The sequence below is a fragment of the Episyrphus balteatus genome, chromosome 2 (genome assembly GCF_945859705.1).
Source record: "Episyrphus balteatus chromosome 2, idEpiBalt1.1, whole genome shotgun sequence".
Classification (NCBI taxonomy): domain Eukaryota; kingdom Metazoa; phylum Arthropoda; class Insecta; order Diptera; family Syrphidae; genus Episyrphus; species Episyrphus balteatus.
In genome coordinates, this window is record NC_079135.1 from 37,957,449 (window position 1) to 37,973,938 (window position 16,490).

The window sequence follows — 16,490 nt, forward strand, 5'->3', positions numbered from 1 at the left end:
CTATCTACTTTTATTTCTTTCAAGATACTTGTAAATAAAATCTGTATAGTGTATTAATTACTAGCTGGTCTAGGTAACCATCTTGAACATTGGTTGGGTTGAAGAGTAGGTATTTTAAAGAACAATTAGAATTTACTAAATCATAAAATCAAATGGTGAGCGAAATTCTGCAACAGACAATGAATGTGTCAACAATCCATTGTTCATCATCACCTAAATGATCAAAAAACATTTATTACTTTGCCACCGCATGACGCAGCGCACTGATAGAAAGCACCAATAAATATTTTTCAATATGTAGGTAGGTACCTACCAGCCTACATATTACTTTGTAACACTACTGCGAAAAAAAGAATTAGCTACCTAAATTGAAAAAGTGAAAGGGTTGCGAATCCTGCATAGCTAGATATATGTACCTACATAATTATGTACCGACATAGGTACTATAATATTTTTGAAATGTCTGATTTCGCCTGCCGTTTTTTTTTATACATATATTTTTCTAAGAACATATACAAATATCATTAGAAAACAAAAGATAATAAAACACATGACATAATTAGATCCAGCAAACAAAAAAAAAAGAACTTGTTATTCATGCGTAATACATATTATTTATGTTCATAAGTAAAGGATAATATAAAAAAAAATCACTGTTCTGCGTCTGCCTGCCTAGCATTTTTTTTCACACATCCCATGAATGAAACAACAAAAATGTATCTCCTTTGCCGTCTGGTTTTTTGCGTCGTATTCTTGTGCATAGAGGTATTTCTTTTCTCTATCTTCTTGTGTGGCTTTCCATTTTGTTTTTGTTTTTTTTTTTTTTGCTTCACTTTGAGGGAAAAAAGAGTCGAAGAGCAAAAATGTTATTCAAAGCTGTGAAATCATGGCAAAGAGAAGTGCACTAATACATTCAAATTCATTTACATGAGATTTAAGTTGGCTGCTTGGGTAGACCTGCCCTTAAGTCGAAGTTTTTACCTTTAACAAATTATTTTGAGACTTTTCATACTTTCTTCACAAAAATTTAAATGCCATTTTTCTTGATCCAAAAGAATTTGCTGACGGTTTTTAAAAATTTTAAATTAAATTAGTTGGTTAAAAAATTATTTTCAAATGTTTTGATCTTGATTTAATTAAAATTTGATTTTTTTTTAATTTTTACTTAAAAAATCGATGATATTTTTTAGTAGGCATTTTTGCTTACAACTATTTGGTTTCACTTTTTCAGGTAGCTTTATGCCCGATTCACAATATTGCGAGACGACGAGACGAGAAAGAGACGAGATTTTCCTTGATAATGAAAATATATGAAACAATACACAATATTCCGATTCTCGTTGCGTTGAAATTCCGAAAATTTTAAAAAAGGACGCACGAGACGACGATTTTTCGAAAATGAAATTTTAATATTAAAATATTTTAGACAGCTTATATGGATAAAAGTTTTCATAATTTCTAAATTCGAGTTAGCCTAGGTAATCAGCTTCAGTTTCACATGAGTAAACTTCAATCGAAATCGTTTAAGACGTTTTAAAGACAGTTAGGTTATATTAATTCCATATCATTATTATACTGACAAGGAAGGAAAACGAATATGGTTTCAGAGAACCTTCTTTGAGAAACGATTACATATCAATTGAATTAATTTTGTAGGTACAATTTTTAGTTATTTGAAACTTAATTTGAACTTGACTGTATCTTGAACTTTTATTTTTTATTGAAAACAAACAAAATCATCACAAAATACATACATACAATATTAATTTATTTTATTGCAATCAGATTAAACAACTTAAGCAACGACTTTAAACCACATCGAATCCTTGAAGAAAGACAATGGTTGACCTTTTAAATGATTTATTAGTACTATAACTTTTAGTTCACCGTTTAAATAGGTACATGCTATAAAAAGATGTGCAGTTAAAATGCCTGAGGTGATTTTAAGAGTGTTTATTGTATGCTCTGGCTTAAGGATATTAACCTTTCAGAAGGTCGATTTTTTGCCTCAGTATATTCCATTTCATTGTAAAACAAAAACACGTTCGAGATTTCGAGGTTGTTAAAAAACCATTAACGTGGAAAATAACTGGACAATGTACAACAGGAAGACCCAATTATTATACAGTCACTGTGTTCTACACCAAGTTATTTTCATTTTTTGTTTTTATTCTTTGGATTTTTATCCATTTTATTTAGAGTCGATTTTATTCTTCCAGAATAGAATTTTACCCTTTTTTAACAGATTTTAAATAGGAAGTATTTATTTTGTTGCATGTGACTTTAATCAGGTTCGACTGTAACTTTATTTTGAAGATTTTATCTTCTCCTTCAGATGGCCATTCACCGGAATTTATTGCAGTTTCCTTTTAACTTGCAAAAGTTGCAACACAAAATGTAAACTTTTAAGGTCTCCATAATATAAAGATTAAGTGCACTGGGATTAAAAGAAATTTCCAGTATAAGCTCACTTTAATCCAACAGATATAAAAAAAAGAAAAACCGGTTAATTGATTCCTTCATACTGACCATTCACCAATTTCTTTGAGTTAAATATGATATGATTTACTAATTAGGTGTAATTGAATTGCATCAACACTCTGTCACTTGAAGTATTTGCTAACAAAAATTGTGCAAAATAAAAATTATAAAAAAAAGAAAGAAAAACGAAGTCATTGCATAACACAACATCACTCAGGAATAAAAAAAAAATCACATCCAAGCGGATCATATTCGCGCACCGTAAAAATGTTGTTGACTATCAAATAACTTGTTCTTCTTTGAAAAGAAATGTGATTACTTTGAGTTGAGATGCAGAGAGAGAGAACTGTGTATAAAAGATGGTGAAGAATCCTGCTGTGTCTTTGGACATTGATTGAAATTGAAAGCGGCTTTTGAAAATGGCATTCAAATTTAAATAAAATTTAAAATAGATTTATTTTTCTTTATTTTGTGTGTTTTATATAAAAATGACCTTTTTCAAAATAGAAGTGGGTTAGTAGTTGCATATCTATTTATATGACAGACATGACTCAGACTATAAAGCGTTTTGAAAAGGCCAAAACTTGTTAGAATTTTTTAGTGATTCATTAGATTTTTGACAGGCTTTATTGCTTATAGTCTGATTGTAAAAATAGATGGCACGTGAGGCAGTGGGTGATTTCATATTATGTTATTTCATTTCAATAAATTTTGCACATATTTAACATAAATATTCCATCATTTAACTGCAACGTGAACTCACTATATTTATTGAGCAAGCTTAGGGAATAAAATTGACTGAAAAACAGGTTGATGATATGATTTCGGTCTGAGAAAATAAGGCTTGATATAAGAACTGTATTTTTAGTTTATATGCAAACAAATTATTTCAAACCAGCTTTTTGCTATTAAATCATCTTAATTTTATTTATAATGGATGAATATTTTTAACAGATGCGTGTCAAGTTACACAAAATCTATCACTGAGGGAAAAAATAAATTGAAGTTGAAACGTCTTTGTTTCAAAGATGAACTACTTTGATTTAAAACATTCTTTTTGAAAGACTACTTTAACAAAAAAGGAGCACATTATCTGCCAGTTTTTCAAAGACCACTTTTCGATAGGACTCATCGTTTAAGAGTAATAGGCAAAAAAACGATATTTCCGACATTTGACAAATTTGAAAACCACGATATCTTCTAAGCGATATCTCGTAGAAAAAAAAGTGTGATAACATTTTTTCTAGGGAATTACAAAACCTACAAGTCATCCATATACTTTTTTTTGATAGCTTCTCCCGTTTCAAAGTTAACCTAAATTTTCGACATTAAAACTTAAATAACTTTTTATGCACACCTGGGACTTTTGAGGACTTTTGATATTTTACTTTAATAGACATTTAAATGCTCTGTACCAATTTTCAGCTCTATGCGAATTATTTCTGGGTTTGCCGTCTTTTATGTTTATTTTGTCTGAACTATTATTAAGTCACTATATGTTACTTTGAGATACGAAACCACCAAAAATTAACCTTTTTTCCACGTTGATTTTAAAATGTTGATCTTCAACGCGAAATCAATGAGAAGTGAAACGTGAGTATGAGTCATACTTTTTTGTGGATGCAGCCAGTGTTCTTTGATTAATGAGACATTAGATATCACGTCAAAAAGTCAAATCACGCATCGCGAGAATTAATTTTATAAGTAGCTTTTGGAATCGATATAGAGGTTTAAAAACCGAATCGAATAAGGAAATTAAATTCATCCCGAAAATAACTTTTGAGACAGTTTTTTGAATCAGAAACAAAGTTGAAATAAGTCTATTGCATCGACTGGGTCTACTTTAAAGGAGATTAGATGTGGGACAAGAGTAATATCATGATGTTAATTGGCTTCTATTTTGTTAGAAATGAAAAAATAAACACTGATTCTGAAAATATAGAAAACGATAAAAATGATACTGGTAAAGTATTTTTCCGAGCAAGGGGCAATCACTGAGCGCCTTTCCACCAAATTCTTACTGTAGCTCCAGCAAACTCTCAGCTCTTAGGCATGAAATTTATCTGTCCATATGACGAAGATGAAATTATGCTTAACTCCATTTTTCCATTTAATTTTTTATCAGATTGAAGTTTATGCATTTTGAGTCACTGTTTTGTTTTTATCTAACTTTTTTGAAGAAAATGGTTTTGACGGGCGTTTGATGATTGTATCGTGTAAGCGACTGATGGGAGAAATATTCATACTCAACTTTGTCTTGTAACTTTAAGTAAGAACATCATCGATTTTTTTTTATGTTGACTGCCATCGTAACAATAAATTAAACATTTTTAAAAATTAACAAAAAAAAAAAAAAACAAAATTATTGGTGGCCTTAAAACGGTTTTCTTCAAAAACTTTTAAAGGCCTTGGATCAACTTAAGCTAAAAATTTTGGTTCATATTTTCATAGTTTTTGGAATTTTAAAAATATTTCAGAACTCGAAATCAAAAACTTCGGTTAATATTTTGGGCAGCAAATCATAAATACTGGACTCTAGTCTTCATGTAAAAAATCGGAACTGTTTGCCATGAATTCTAACTAAATGTTATAAATTCATTCAAAATTCAATCAACAGACATCATAGTCGAGTCAAAATTTTTCTCATGAGAACATTTTTTTGCTAATCATTACATGAAGAAAACCAAGCACTTCTTTAATTTAAGCTTATAAAAACGAACTCAGAATATGCTGAAGCTAGTACTTAAGTATTCAGTTTTCATCTTAGACCTAAGCTTGTTTTTTCTAACTTTTTTGAAGAAAATGGTTTTACTTCCTAAATTCAGTAAAGAAATATTCATCACGCTACCCACACATATTATGTACTAGAAGAAGGAGAAAAATCGGCTTTTAGAGATGCTTGAAATGTCAAAAGAATCTCAAGTCTAATTTTATTCAACGGAAACCATCATAATAAAATGGCCGCCCTAAGCAAAGTAAATGTTACTTTTGAGTAGTTCCTACTTTCAGTGCAAAAATCACATTTTTTTTTTTGAAAACTTTTTCCCTTTAATGTAAAATGGTGAAATTTGGTAGGAACATTTCATTTGCCTTAAAAATCAAGAACCAAAAAGGTGCATACAAATATTATTCATATAAAGGATACTGTTTTAAGGTTTAAAGAATACCACACCTAAAAAAACGCCCTTACAAATTTTAGAATTATGAATTTTGGTTAAAATATTTTATATTCTAGTAGAAGGCATTTAGCATCATTCCACTTTTAAAAAGCTTTCGAAGTAGTGAAGGATTTTCTCTACCTTTTCTCCTATATATTAATATAATTAAAGACAAACTCGATCCCTATGAATAAAGGTGTGACAAAAGAAAACACCAAACCTGAACCAAATGAAATAATCAATTCTGCGTTTGACAACTTCCTCAATAGATTGGGCCCATCTTAGAATAAATTTGGTTTAATTTGAATGCAATAATTTAGCTTTAATAAATTAAGTTATGTTGTTAGTATAGTTTAAAATTCAACAAGCCATATCAGGCAAATTCAAAAAATCTTTTATTGATTTTTTGTTAAATTATGAGAACTTCCTTAAATTAAATTTTTGCAGTGTCATAATTTTAAATATAAAATTAATTCACTGAGTTGCTTTGAATTCAAATCTTCTTCCTCATCAAAGATTTATGTTTTTTTTTCTAATTTTGGATGAAAGTGGATTTAACGTGAACTAATACCAGGACTCTATATCAACTTAATGTCTAAAAAGTTAAGCAATAAATTCTTTCAACGATTACTCAACTATTGATCTTGAACTTTTTGATAAATTTATAAAACTTAATCTCTGTCTACAATTTGCCTTCTAAATCTAGTTTAAGAATAAATAATCTAAGCAGCATTCTACAGACACCCAGTCGAGTATTAATCAAAAAAACATGTTTGTTCCATATATTCTAAAAAGCTATAAAACAACCCAGAAGTAGAAGAAACATGAGCTTGAGCATCACCAGTCTTTGGCTTCGTGTATGGTGTTTTGCGATCGGTCATTTAGTTCACTGACGCTGACGCCAACACAGAAACCGGACCGTTTTTATGGGCGGCAATATTATAGGCAACAGTCAGAGCTCTATAGCAATGGCTAAATACTTGTATATACACTATCACGGACCGGCTATGTGGTATGGCTTCTTATCTATACCTATAAAACGAGTGACTTGAATGGAATGTTGCTTACCTTGAAGAAGATCCCCAGGTAGTAGCGTTTTTCGCCCAGTTTCAGCAACGGCATCGTCCATTTGTTCGAATATTGTGTTTCGTCCACACAATTTGGACAATCTGTGAGAGAGATAAACAAAAAGAAACAAAATAAAAGATAAGCAAAAGAGGAAGACATTGATGTTTAAATTTATTTTACTGGCGAATTGTTAGTCAGCACGAGGCAATAATGCAATAAAAAAATATTAATTTGAATTTTTGGTAAAAAAAAATAAATATTAAATAAAAATATTTTCTTGGTGTTCATAATTCCATGACGACAAATTTTGATAGGTTAATAATTTAATATCTGAGAGCGAATTATGCAAATTTATTTTTAAGCTTGCTTTCAAGATTTCCAGATGTGGAATGGTCTCATCAAAAGTTGATATGGGCACTGGACAGCCAGATTTTTGTATTTGAAAACAGAAGCTTTCACTTTTCATCTAAAATGTTAAAATAGTGATATTAAGCTAGAAATTGGGTTCATATATTCAGTTAAGTATGATTATGATCATATAAATTAGGTGAATTATAATAACCTACGAAAAACGTAGATTAACAATTTGTATCAAAGTGATCAATGTTTTACTTGGAACTATAAATTATATTGCTTTGGGTTACAGGGAAATTATGGTTGGTAATTGATTTAGATGAATACACAAAACCCAAATTCCTAAGGCTTAGTTTCACAGAGTGAATATTACCTGGGTAAAGTGGCAATTTAGTTTCTAATTTTGATCACATTAACACATTTATTCGCCATTTTGTAGGTAAATTACTTGATTTTGATAAGTAGAAAAGTCAATCTCACTTTAAAGATGGTAATGAAGAATACTAATTTGAGCAGAAAAAATAGTGTTAACGGACGTTATCCTGCAATTAACCTTTACACCGTGAATCTGGGTGATAATGGGGGATATGTTGCTATAGTTGTGGTGTGGGTAATTAACCCAACATATCACAGCACATAAATCATCATATGACAGCTCATTATGGACAGCCCATCATGAGACAGGTCATCACAAGTTTCGACTGGAACAAATTTATTTTTAGTGCAATATTCTTTAATGGTTTTTTTTGGAAGGGACATTCTTTAACGGTTTTTGTATTTATTTTTTCTTAAAAATTGTTTCTTTTGATGAAATGTTTCCTATCATGAGCTGTCTATAATAACTACTTGGCCTATGATTAGTTGTGGCGTGATTAGTTGAGTTCAAACCAGAATTTGTCTTGGCAAATGAAAGCAAAATTAATATCACATCATATATTCATAATCAACTTTGTCTTGTAAACTTAAGTCAGAACTTCATAGAAATGTGTTTGACTTTGAGTGCAATTACGTAACAATGAATAAATCACTTTCAAAGATTAAACGAAAAAAAAAAACCAAAATTTTATTATTGGTCTTAAAATTGTTTCTAAATTATAAATCATTCAAAATTCACTCAACAGTCATCAATTCATATTCATTACTCAAGTCAAGATTTTTCTCAAGAGAAAATTTTTACTCTTGCATTTGGTCACTTCAGCTACTCATTACGAGAAGAAAACCAAGCATTTCTTTAATTTTTGCTTATGAATACCAACTCAGAAAATGCTGAAGTAAATGCTTAAGTATTCAGTATTAACTCTGAAAATTTTTCTCAGATCTGAGCTTCAGGAAAATTTTAACTTGAGTGGTGAGTTTATATTTCACCCCAATTTTAATTTTAAACAAAACAAAACAAGACGAGAATGTATGTAGTTAGTTTCAGTTTCAAGGAATAGTCCGACTCAGGAAATCTTTTGCATTTTGAAATCTATTTATCGACATTGTACGACGCTAAGACTATAAAAGTTAATGCAGACTGAATTAAATTTTTAAACAAAATTTTAACCGTCAGCCAACAAGTTGTTTTTATCGCTTTCATTATTACGATATTAATTAAACTGCTCATGGCATCTTTGCGGTACTAAAGAAGACATTATTTATCAAAAGACTTTGACAAAATCATAGTAAATTGTAGATCAAGCTTAGATTACTTAGTCTTACTTTCCTTACATTTTATTCTATGGGTATGTTATACCTTATATGTAGATATGTTTCCATGATGAATTAAGAGTTTGTAATCAACAAAACTTTAACCTGGAAACATCATGTTTAAATAAATTGGCACCATTTACAGTTGCCACAGGCGTTTATGAAGAATTTCATTTATTTTTACCACAATCAATTAGACTTCTGTTGGTTAAAACTACTTACTTATTTGCAACGATTATATCGTATGGAGCACCCTAATACGTAATACGTTCATAAAGACTCTATTACCAAGCTTAATGTAGCATTTAATGAATGCATACGTTTTATTTCTCTATAATGAAGTACATATGCACGCTGAAAAAAAGCCAACGTAAAGTAATTAGCTCCATCTTACGTTGAAAAAATTTACATTTAACATCTTTAAATAAAAATGAAACATATTTGGTAAATATCAATTTTTTTTTACCGATATTAAGGTTAAATTCATCAAACTAATTTTCAACTTCACCTGATGGTTAAGTAGGTACTCCACTAGTAATTGAAAGGATTCCGTTGATTAAACTTTAAGCAGAAATCATTTGTTTAATAAACCATTTTAAATTGACATCGTTTTACATCGATTTGAAAATTTTCATCCTCGAACGCAAAATAATTCTGAAAAATAGTTAAACCAAAGTGGTTTTCATTGATTTTCAGTTGCATATCTATTTTTCCCCTTTTTCTTCTTTTTGATTGTTGACAACTCATGCAAATAAATAAAACTAACATGAGGCGTTCAAAATATTAATGTAATAAGTCCATTCGAAATTTATGCAGTAAATACGACTTTAAGAAGCTCTTAGAAACTAAAGGAATTTTTGAAGAAAATTGTTTTACAAACCACTATCTCTTGATGACCTCTCTATTTATATTTGATAAATAAAGAAACACTGACAGTATTTATGCAGTAAATACGACTTTAAGAAGCTCTTAGAAACTAAAGGAATTTTTGAAGAAAATTGTTTTACAAACCACTATCTCTTGATGACCTCTCTATTTATATTTGATAAATAAAGAAACACTGACAGCCATATTTATTAGATTTCGCTAAACAACTCTAAACGGCTGCATAGTTATACAATGCATAAAGTTTTACGTAGCCTCTATGCGACGTCACATAAATTTCTATTTATTAAAACATTTTCTTAGCCATTATAATTATGCTAGGTTTGTGTCCAAATAAGTACTAAAAAAGGACTTTTTATAACAACTAACAACTCCATCTGTGAAAGTTTTCAATGTCATATAATACATATAAATCAGGAAATTATATCAGGTTGTGGAAATGTGTACAGATGGACGCACAGACGCACGGACGGAATAGGGAGACCCAAAAAAATGTGTCACAGGCTCTTCTTTAAATAGATAATTAAGTGAAAAGTGCATTTTAAACCTAGAAAAAAATCATAACGAAGAGCAGTTACACAGTTAAGCAGTTTTCTATTTGATTTGATTCACTCGGGCGTATACTTACTTTTTATTCATTTTTCTGCGATGATTATTTTACCCTAAGAAACATGTTTTAAGATATAATAATGATTTGAAATCATGCGATGATATGTTTGTTTATTAAAATCATAACGGTTGAAGTGTTTAGACTTTTTTCGCAGCAACTTTAGGAAACAGGACCATACTTGACAAACATTTCCATTGTTATCAATTTTATTGACTAACTCATTCACTATCACAAAAATTATTTTCTTATTATTTTTGAGCCAAATGGAACTACAGTTGAATCTTACTTGTGTCTGTAAAACCTACTCTTATCTCACTTGTCCAACTCTTCTTTCCAAAAATCACAAACAATAACAAAATAATTTCATTTAATTTTTTATTTGAAATGAAAAATGAAATGAAATTGTCAAAAAATAAATTCTTGAAAAAAAATATATGTACATACAAATCATTGCTATGTTTTTTTTTTTTGAAAATTATGTGAAGTTCAAATGACATTTAAGCAAAATAAATTCTTATTCAAGCTCTAAACAACCTAAAAACGCGTTTAGCTTATACAATCTTTATTAAACGTTGCATAAATATTATAAATCACAATTTTTTGTTTAAATACATTATAAGCAGTACATAATGCTATGTACTCTCTATGATGATTTTATAAATAGGGCTGTGAATGTATAAATCCTTAAAACATCCAACTTGTAAAGAAGTCGACTTGACCCACTATTATTCTGAACTCCTTGTATATCTTTTAAAAGATAAGGTTATTGCTGTTTTATTTCTAAAACAAAAAAAAAACTAGTTTCATTAATGAAAGGTAGACATTGCAAAAGGATTTGCTACAAAGTGCAATTCCATTCTATTTAAATTATTTTCCAAAGCTCCAGATGATTGAAAGAATCTCTTGGATGTCTCCTTTTCCATGCAATTAATAAAAAGTGCTGATTGCTTTATGGCACTATCTTTTTCTGAGTCGTTAAAAAAAAACAGACAAAGTCATTGCATCTCTTGCAAATAATTTAAAGATGAAATAAATTAGCAAAAAAAAAACTTTGACCAGTGCAGTAATATTATAATTTTCTACTTATGATCCAGTGATCGATATAAACGTTGTATACTCGTTAGGCTCCACAATAAAGATGAAAAATTCATTACTAAAGAAAGTCGAAATATTTGCAAACATAGTTTCAACCAAAAATGGCAATTAATTAACTCATCAACAATCTTTTATATTTTTATTTGTTTGTTTTCGAATGACCTTTTGCACATAGAAGACTAACAAGCTACTTTTTGGTATCTATTCAGTAATTTATTCATTTAAAAAATACATATTCATAAATTGTATAGATCAAGCAAACAATCAAATTAGCAAAATATTAGATCAATTAATCAACATTTCAACTAAACACAATTTGACTGAAAAGTACGCATATTAATAAAGTTATTATATTTGTTTTTGTTACTTTTATTGTTAATGACAACATTGTACCAAACTGACATGCCTACACAACTTTAAATTAAACGCAATTCAACAATCAACATATCTGTCAGCTGCTGTATTTATCATGAAATTTACCAGTTTCAAAAAACTTACTTGCTATTAATAACAGGAAAAAAAAATCATTAAAATGTTTAGCTTAAATAGCACGTGAAACTGTTTTAGGCTTTCAATTAGTAATGAATGTTGTTTATAATTTTTCAGTTTGGTAAGATCTTACATTTCTACATAAAATGTATTTGTCATTTTAATACCGGGAAACTTTGAATTGTTGTTGACTAAAAATGAAATTTTATAACCAGCTAATTGTACTTATTTTTTACTTTCGAGGCTTAAGTAACTACATGCAACAAATCAGAAATGGTAAAGGCAAAATATCAACTTAGAATTGACAGACTAACATTCAACAAACACATCAATTTGAAAAACATGCTAAATCTTACACACTCTAATTATTATGCCACTTTTCACTTCTGTTCACTTCTTATATCGTGATTTACCACATTACAAGTTTTAAATATACATACATATATTAGGTCCCAAAAATACTCAAATTTTAATTTTGTTCTTTCTGGAACACTTTAACAATCAAGATGTCAAAACTCATGAACGTTTCAAGAATCGTACACGGAGAAAAAATACCAGCTAAACACAAGCGGATTCTGTACTAAATTAAGCGGAACTTTGCGTGTTTTTTTTTGTCAAGAAACAGAAATAAATAAAAAAAAAATACTTTGACCCAGCGTGACCCAAAAAGTCACAGTCAAAATGTTGATATGAAAATTCTTATTAAAGTGGAATGAAGTTCACTTTAAATAAAACAGAATTTAAACGGATTCCACTTATTTTAAGCGGAAATTTTATTGTTTTAAGAGGGTGGACAATGGACATCATCTTATTTCAGAGTGTCCTTTGTTTATCCATGTAAGGGTTGATGCAACATTCCATCAACATTGCGACCTAGTTTGCGTGTTAAAAAATATATTATGTATAATGTATGTTCTTAAAGGGAAATAGGTTCCAAAAGAGATATTTGATAAAATGCACTTTTTTCTATTTTTAATTCAAAATGGTGAATCGAGTTCATTCTTGATTTCGAAATATTGCTGCTTTCATGGGATTCCATATAAAAACATTTACCACTCAAGTTAATTCTACGCACTATTTTCGAAATAAGAACGGGTGTCTCGAAAAATCGTGCGAAACTGGGCCGACAGGATGACTTTCATAAGCGAAGTTGCCATATGTCAGAAATAATTTTGAAACATTAAATGTCATGAAATTTTTCAGCCAAAAAAATTAAAAAGTTTGAACTTTTGCCATTTCATTTAATTGTTTTGTGTTTTATTTAAGAAAAATGTTTTACACCTCTTAAGAAAACACCCTTTATAAAGAACATAACGTGTTAAAATGAAATGATGTATAATAAATCAAAAATATTTATGAATTTATTTACTGTTATCGTAACCTTCATCAGAATCAACATTAAAATTTAAGTATGAAATATAAAGTTTTATTTTCAATTAGTCTTAAAATGACTCATTTGTATGTTTCTCATCCAAAAACCGAAAAAAAAAAATATGAAAATTAAGAAACAAAATTTAAAGATGCTTTTCGTCAAGGCAATTAAATACACATTAAAACGAGTGAGAAAAAAAAAGAATTAATGAAAAAAAAAATAAACAATGATGACAGGTGTGGTATAATTTGTTGAAACGCTTTGATTCAAAGACCGAAAAACACTCGTCAACCATATAATAAAATCATTGTAACGCGCTGTCAAATAAAAAGCTTGTGAAAATTTTGAAGGTTGTTAGTTTTGATCTTGTAACAAAATTCCGCCTGTCCATCCATTATTTTAAAATGTGTTTACATTAATGATCAACTGCAGGTAATTAATTTAGCAGTTCAGGGTTGATGATGGTTGTTTTTTACTCATTCTTGGTCTTCAATAAAAAGAAATTATATGCGAACCTCCGTTCTGGTAGAATGAGTTTATACAAAATTTCCACCTATACCATGTACAAGATGTATAGAAAATTTTATCGAATAAAATCAAATTAAAGCTTAAGCTTGAACATTGAAATTAAAAATCTAGATAATAACAATTCTTTCAAAAGGAATGCATAAAGTAAACCAAGGTTAGGATAACTAGTTCCTCAAGCTCAAAACAGTATAAACTAAACATATTGTGCTCAAAATATAGGTAGGGTAACAGCTAAAAGAATCTAGAAGGTTTCATTTATGTAAAAATAAAAACAAAGACATTCTTGCAATCGTGCATTTATAACATTATTTCTGCATGAACACAATCCAACTTATTGTTATTTCCATTTGAGCTGGATGACTGACCCACGCACACTGCACACTATTTGTCTTGTTTGTTTTTCAATTAGCATGATCTATTTCTTCATTTTCCGTCGTCGTCGCAGCGGCAGCGTCACGTTGTAGTTCGTGGTAAATTCCTTACAAAGATACATGCAACCGATTGCAAACGGAATCGCAAGAGATGAAAATTATCTTCTATTTTATATTTTTTTTTTTTTTCAAAAATTCATGTTGCCCAATCACGACTTTAAGTGCTTCGTATGTTTCTCTTAAATTATGCCCACTTATTGGCCAATTAATAAAATGTCTGCCAAGATATCGCATATGATCTAGGCCATACAGACGATATGAATGAAGGAATCTGATAAATTCCTTCACTTGCCTTTTTTAATATGCATCTATAATTTTTTTTTTGCAAGTGTCTTGCTTTCGTCATAATCTTAACCGAGTTTAAAATTAAATTAAAATTTTATTTATGAAGTCAAACAGGTGTGGGCTATACAGGGTGGTTATGTCTAAAGAGAGTTTTTCTAGTTCTGAAGATTATATTGAGTCATACTCATAATAATGATAGTTAAAGCTTGCTTATTCTTAAACAAGTTTAGGTACGAAAAACTTGTCTGTTTAAAATTAATTTGGAAAGTAATTTAAGTCCTAATAAAAATGCATCAGATTAAATATAAAATTGTTCATCCATAATGTTAATGTTTCATTTAATTGCCAAACGTTTATTTATCGTATATCGTGATCACGATTCTCTCAAAATTGGGAAGAAATTTATTAAAATGTTGAGACTTAACAAGAGAAATGTTTAAAAACACGTGTGGAGTATACTTGTTTTTTTTTTTTTTATTATTAAATTTGGTTTTGTTTGCATCCATAAATTGTTGCTATGGACCACACTTTATTCAAATCAAGTTTGTTTTTTATTATTTCTGGTAATTTCTGACTCAAAATGAACGCTGAAAACAGGATGATATGTATTCAAGAAATTTTGATTTTTATGACTCAAGAAATAAAATAGAGTAATTCCTATTAACATTTATTTACTAAAATTGAGTGCAAAATAAGAGGTAGGTGGAATGAAATGAAACTATTTAAGGAGTGTCTAAATCATCATAACATTAAAATTTAAACGTTTTATTCAAATTCGTTGGTGAAATAAGGACAATTTGATTTATCTTATATATAAAAAAGAGTTCGTTAAGTGTGTGTGGCCGATAAACTCGCGTTTGGCTGGTCCGATTTTGGTAATTTTTGTTTTGTTTGAAAGGTATTTATATGTAGATGGTTTGTATCAAAAAAAAATAATACCTTTTCTCCCATCTTCACATAGCTGTCAATTTGTTCGAGTGAAGAAACACTCTAGCTTATTAAAAAGTTTAACTAAGCTTAATTTGTAAAAAAAATATATTAAGACAGGCTTTCAAAATAATAATTATTATTGTTTATAGTCTTAAAAAAGTCAAAGAATTCATACTTTCTGATACAAAATAACGTACAAAAAGGGAAAAGCTTCAAAAGACGTTTCCTATGGAATTCACGCGCAGGTAAATAGGACAAAAAAAATTTAAGACATTTCGACAGCATGCACCAAAAAATTTTATTTTTACTTGCGATATAGGTACTATATGTATATCAAGTTTTGCATTCGTACAAAAAAAAGTTGAGATAACATTTTTCCCCCTGACATTACGATGATAGAGAATGCCAAAAAAGTGGGTCCCGGAAGTCCGTCTGTCTGTCTGTAAACGAAGCTACAGCCTAAACGGATGAACCGATTTATGCCAAACTTGGTATGTAGCGTTATTTGGCGACTCTCCAGAGGGGTTTTGGGAATTAATTTTTTTGGGCCAAAAAAACGGTACTTGTCATATACCGATTTTAGTGAAATTGAAATATCTCCAAAACTGCTCCAACGATTTTGTCAAAAAAATTCAAATAAAAGTTTTACAAAAAGGTCTATCTTTCAATAAAAAAATTTTATTTTGAAAATCATTATTAACGGTACCTGCCATAGAACCGTTTATTTTTAAATCCAATTTACTCCGAAACTACTTATTCGATTTAGACGAAACTTTTTCTAAAAAAGCATTTATATAATTTTAATATAAGCCAAAAATAAAATTTTCAAAAAAAAATTATTTTTGGATTTTAAAAAAAAATTTGAAAATTTTTTTTTGAATAATCAAATTTTGGAAAACGGGACATTGGATTTTTTTGAAATTTTGGTTTTAGATGTTAATGAGTGATTTCTACAAAATGGCATACCAATTTTTTTTTTTTGAAGACACTTGAATTCAAATGGGAAATCTGACAGAATCATTGGACCTTGACGAATCAACACATCTTCGCCTTTGAGTTTTTCACAAAAAATGGTAACTTCAATTAGATTTGCCATTAACTTCTTCTTTGTACAT

At 29.3% G+C, this 16,490-nt stretch overlaps 1 protein-coding gene and 1 long non-coding RNA gene across 2 annotated transcripts in view; both read right to left on the reverse strand.

Moving 5' to 3' along the window:
* Positions 1–16,490, reverse strand: part of LOC129909138 (low affinity immunoglobulin epsilon Fc receptor) — a 64,121-nt gene that overhangs the window by 8,913 nt on the left and 38,718 nt on the right. The window contains exon 3 of the mRNA XM_055986110.1: positions 6,708–6,808. Within this exon, the coding sequence (XP_055842085.1) occupies positions 6,708–6,808 (101 nt within the window). The remainder of the gene's footprint in view (positions 1–6,707; positions 6,809–16,490) is intronic.
* LOC129909139 (uncharacterized) lies at positions 9,809–10,670 on the reverse strand. The gene is made up of 2 exons (XR_008771414.1): positions 10,532–10,670; positions 9,809–10,470 (listed from the first exon to the last, which is right to left on the reverse strand). It is a non-coding gene; the product is annotated as an uncharacterized LOC129909139 (long non-coding RNA).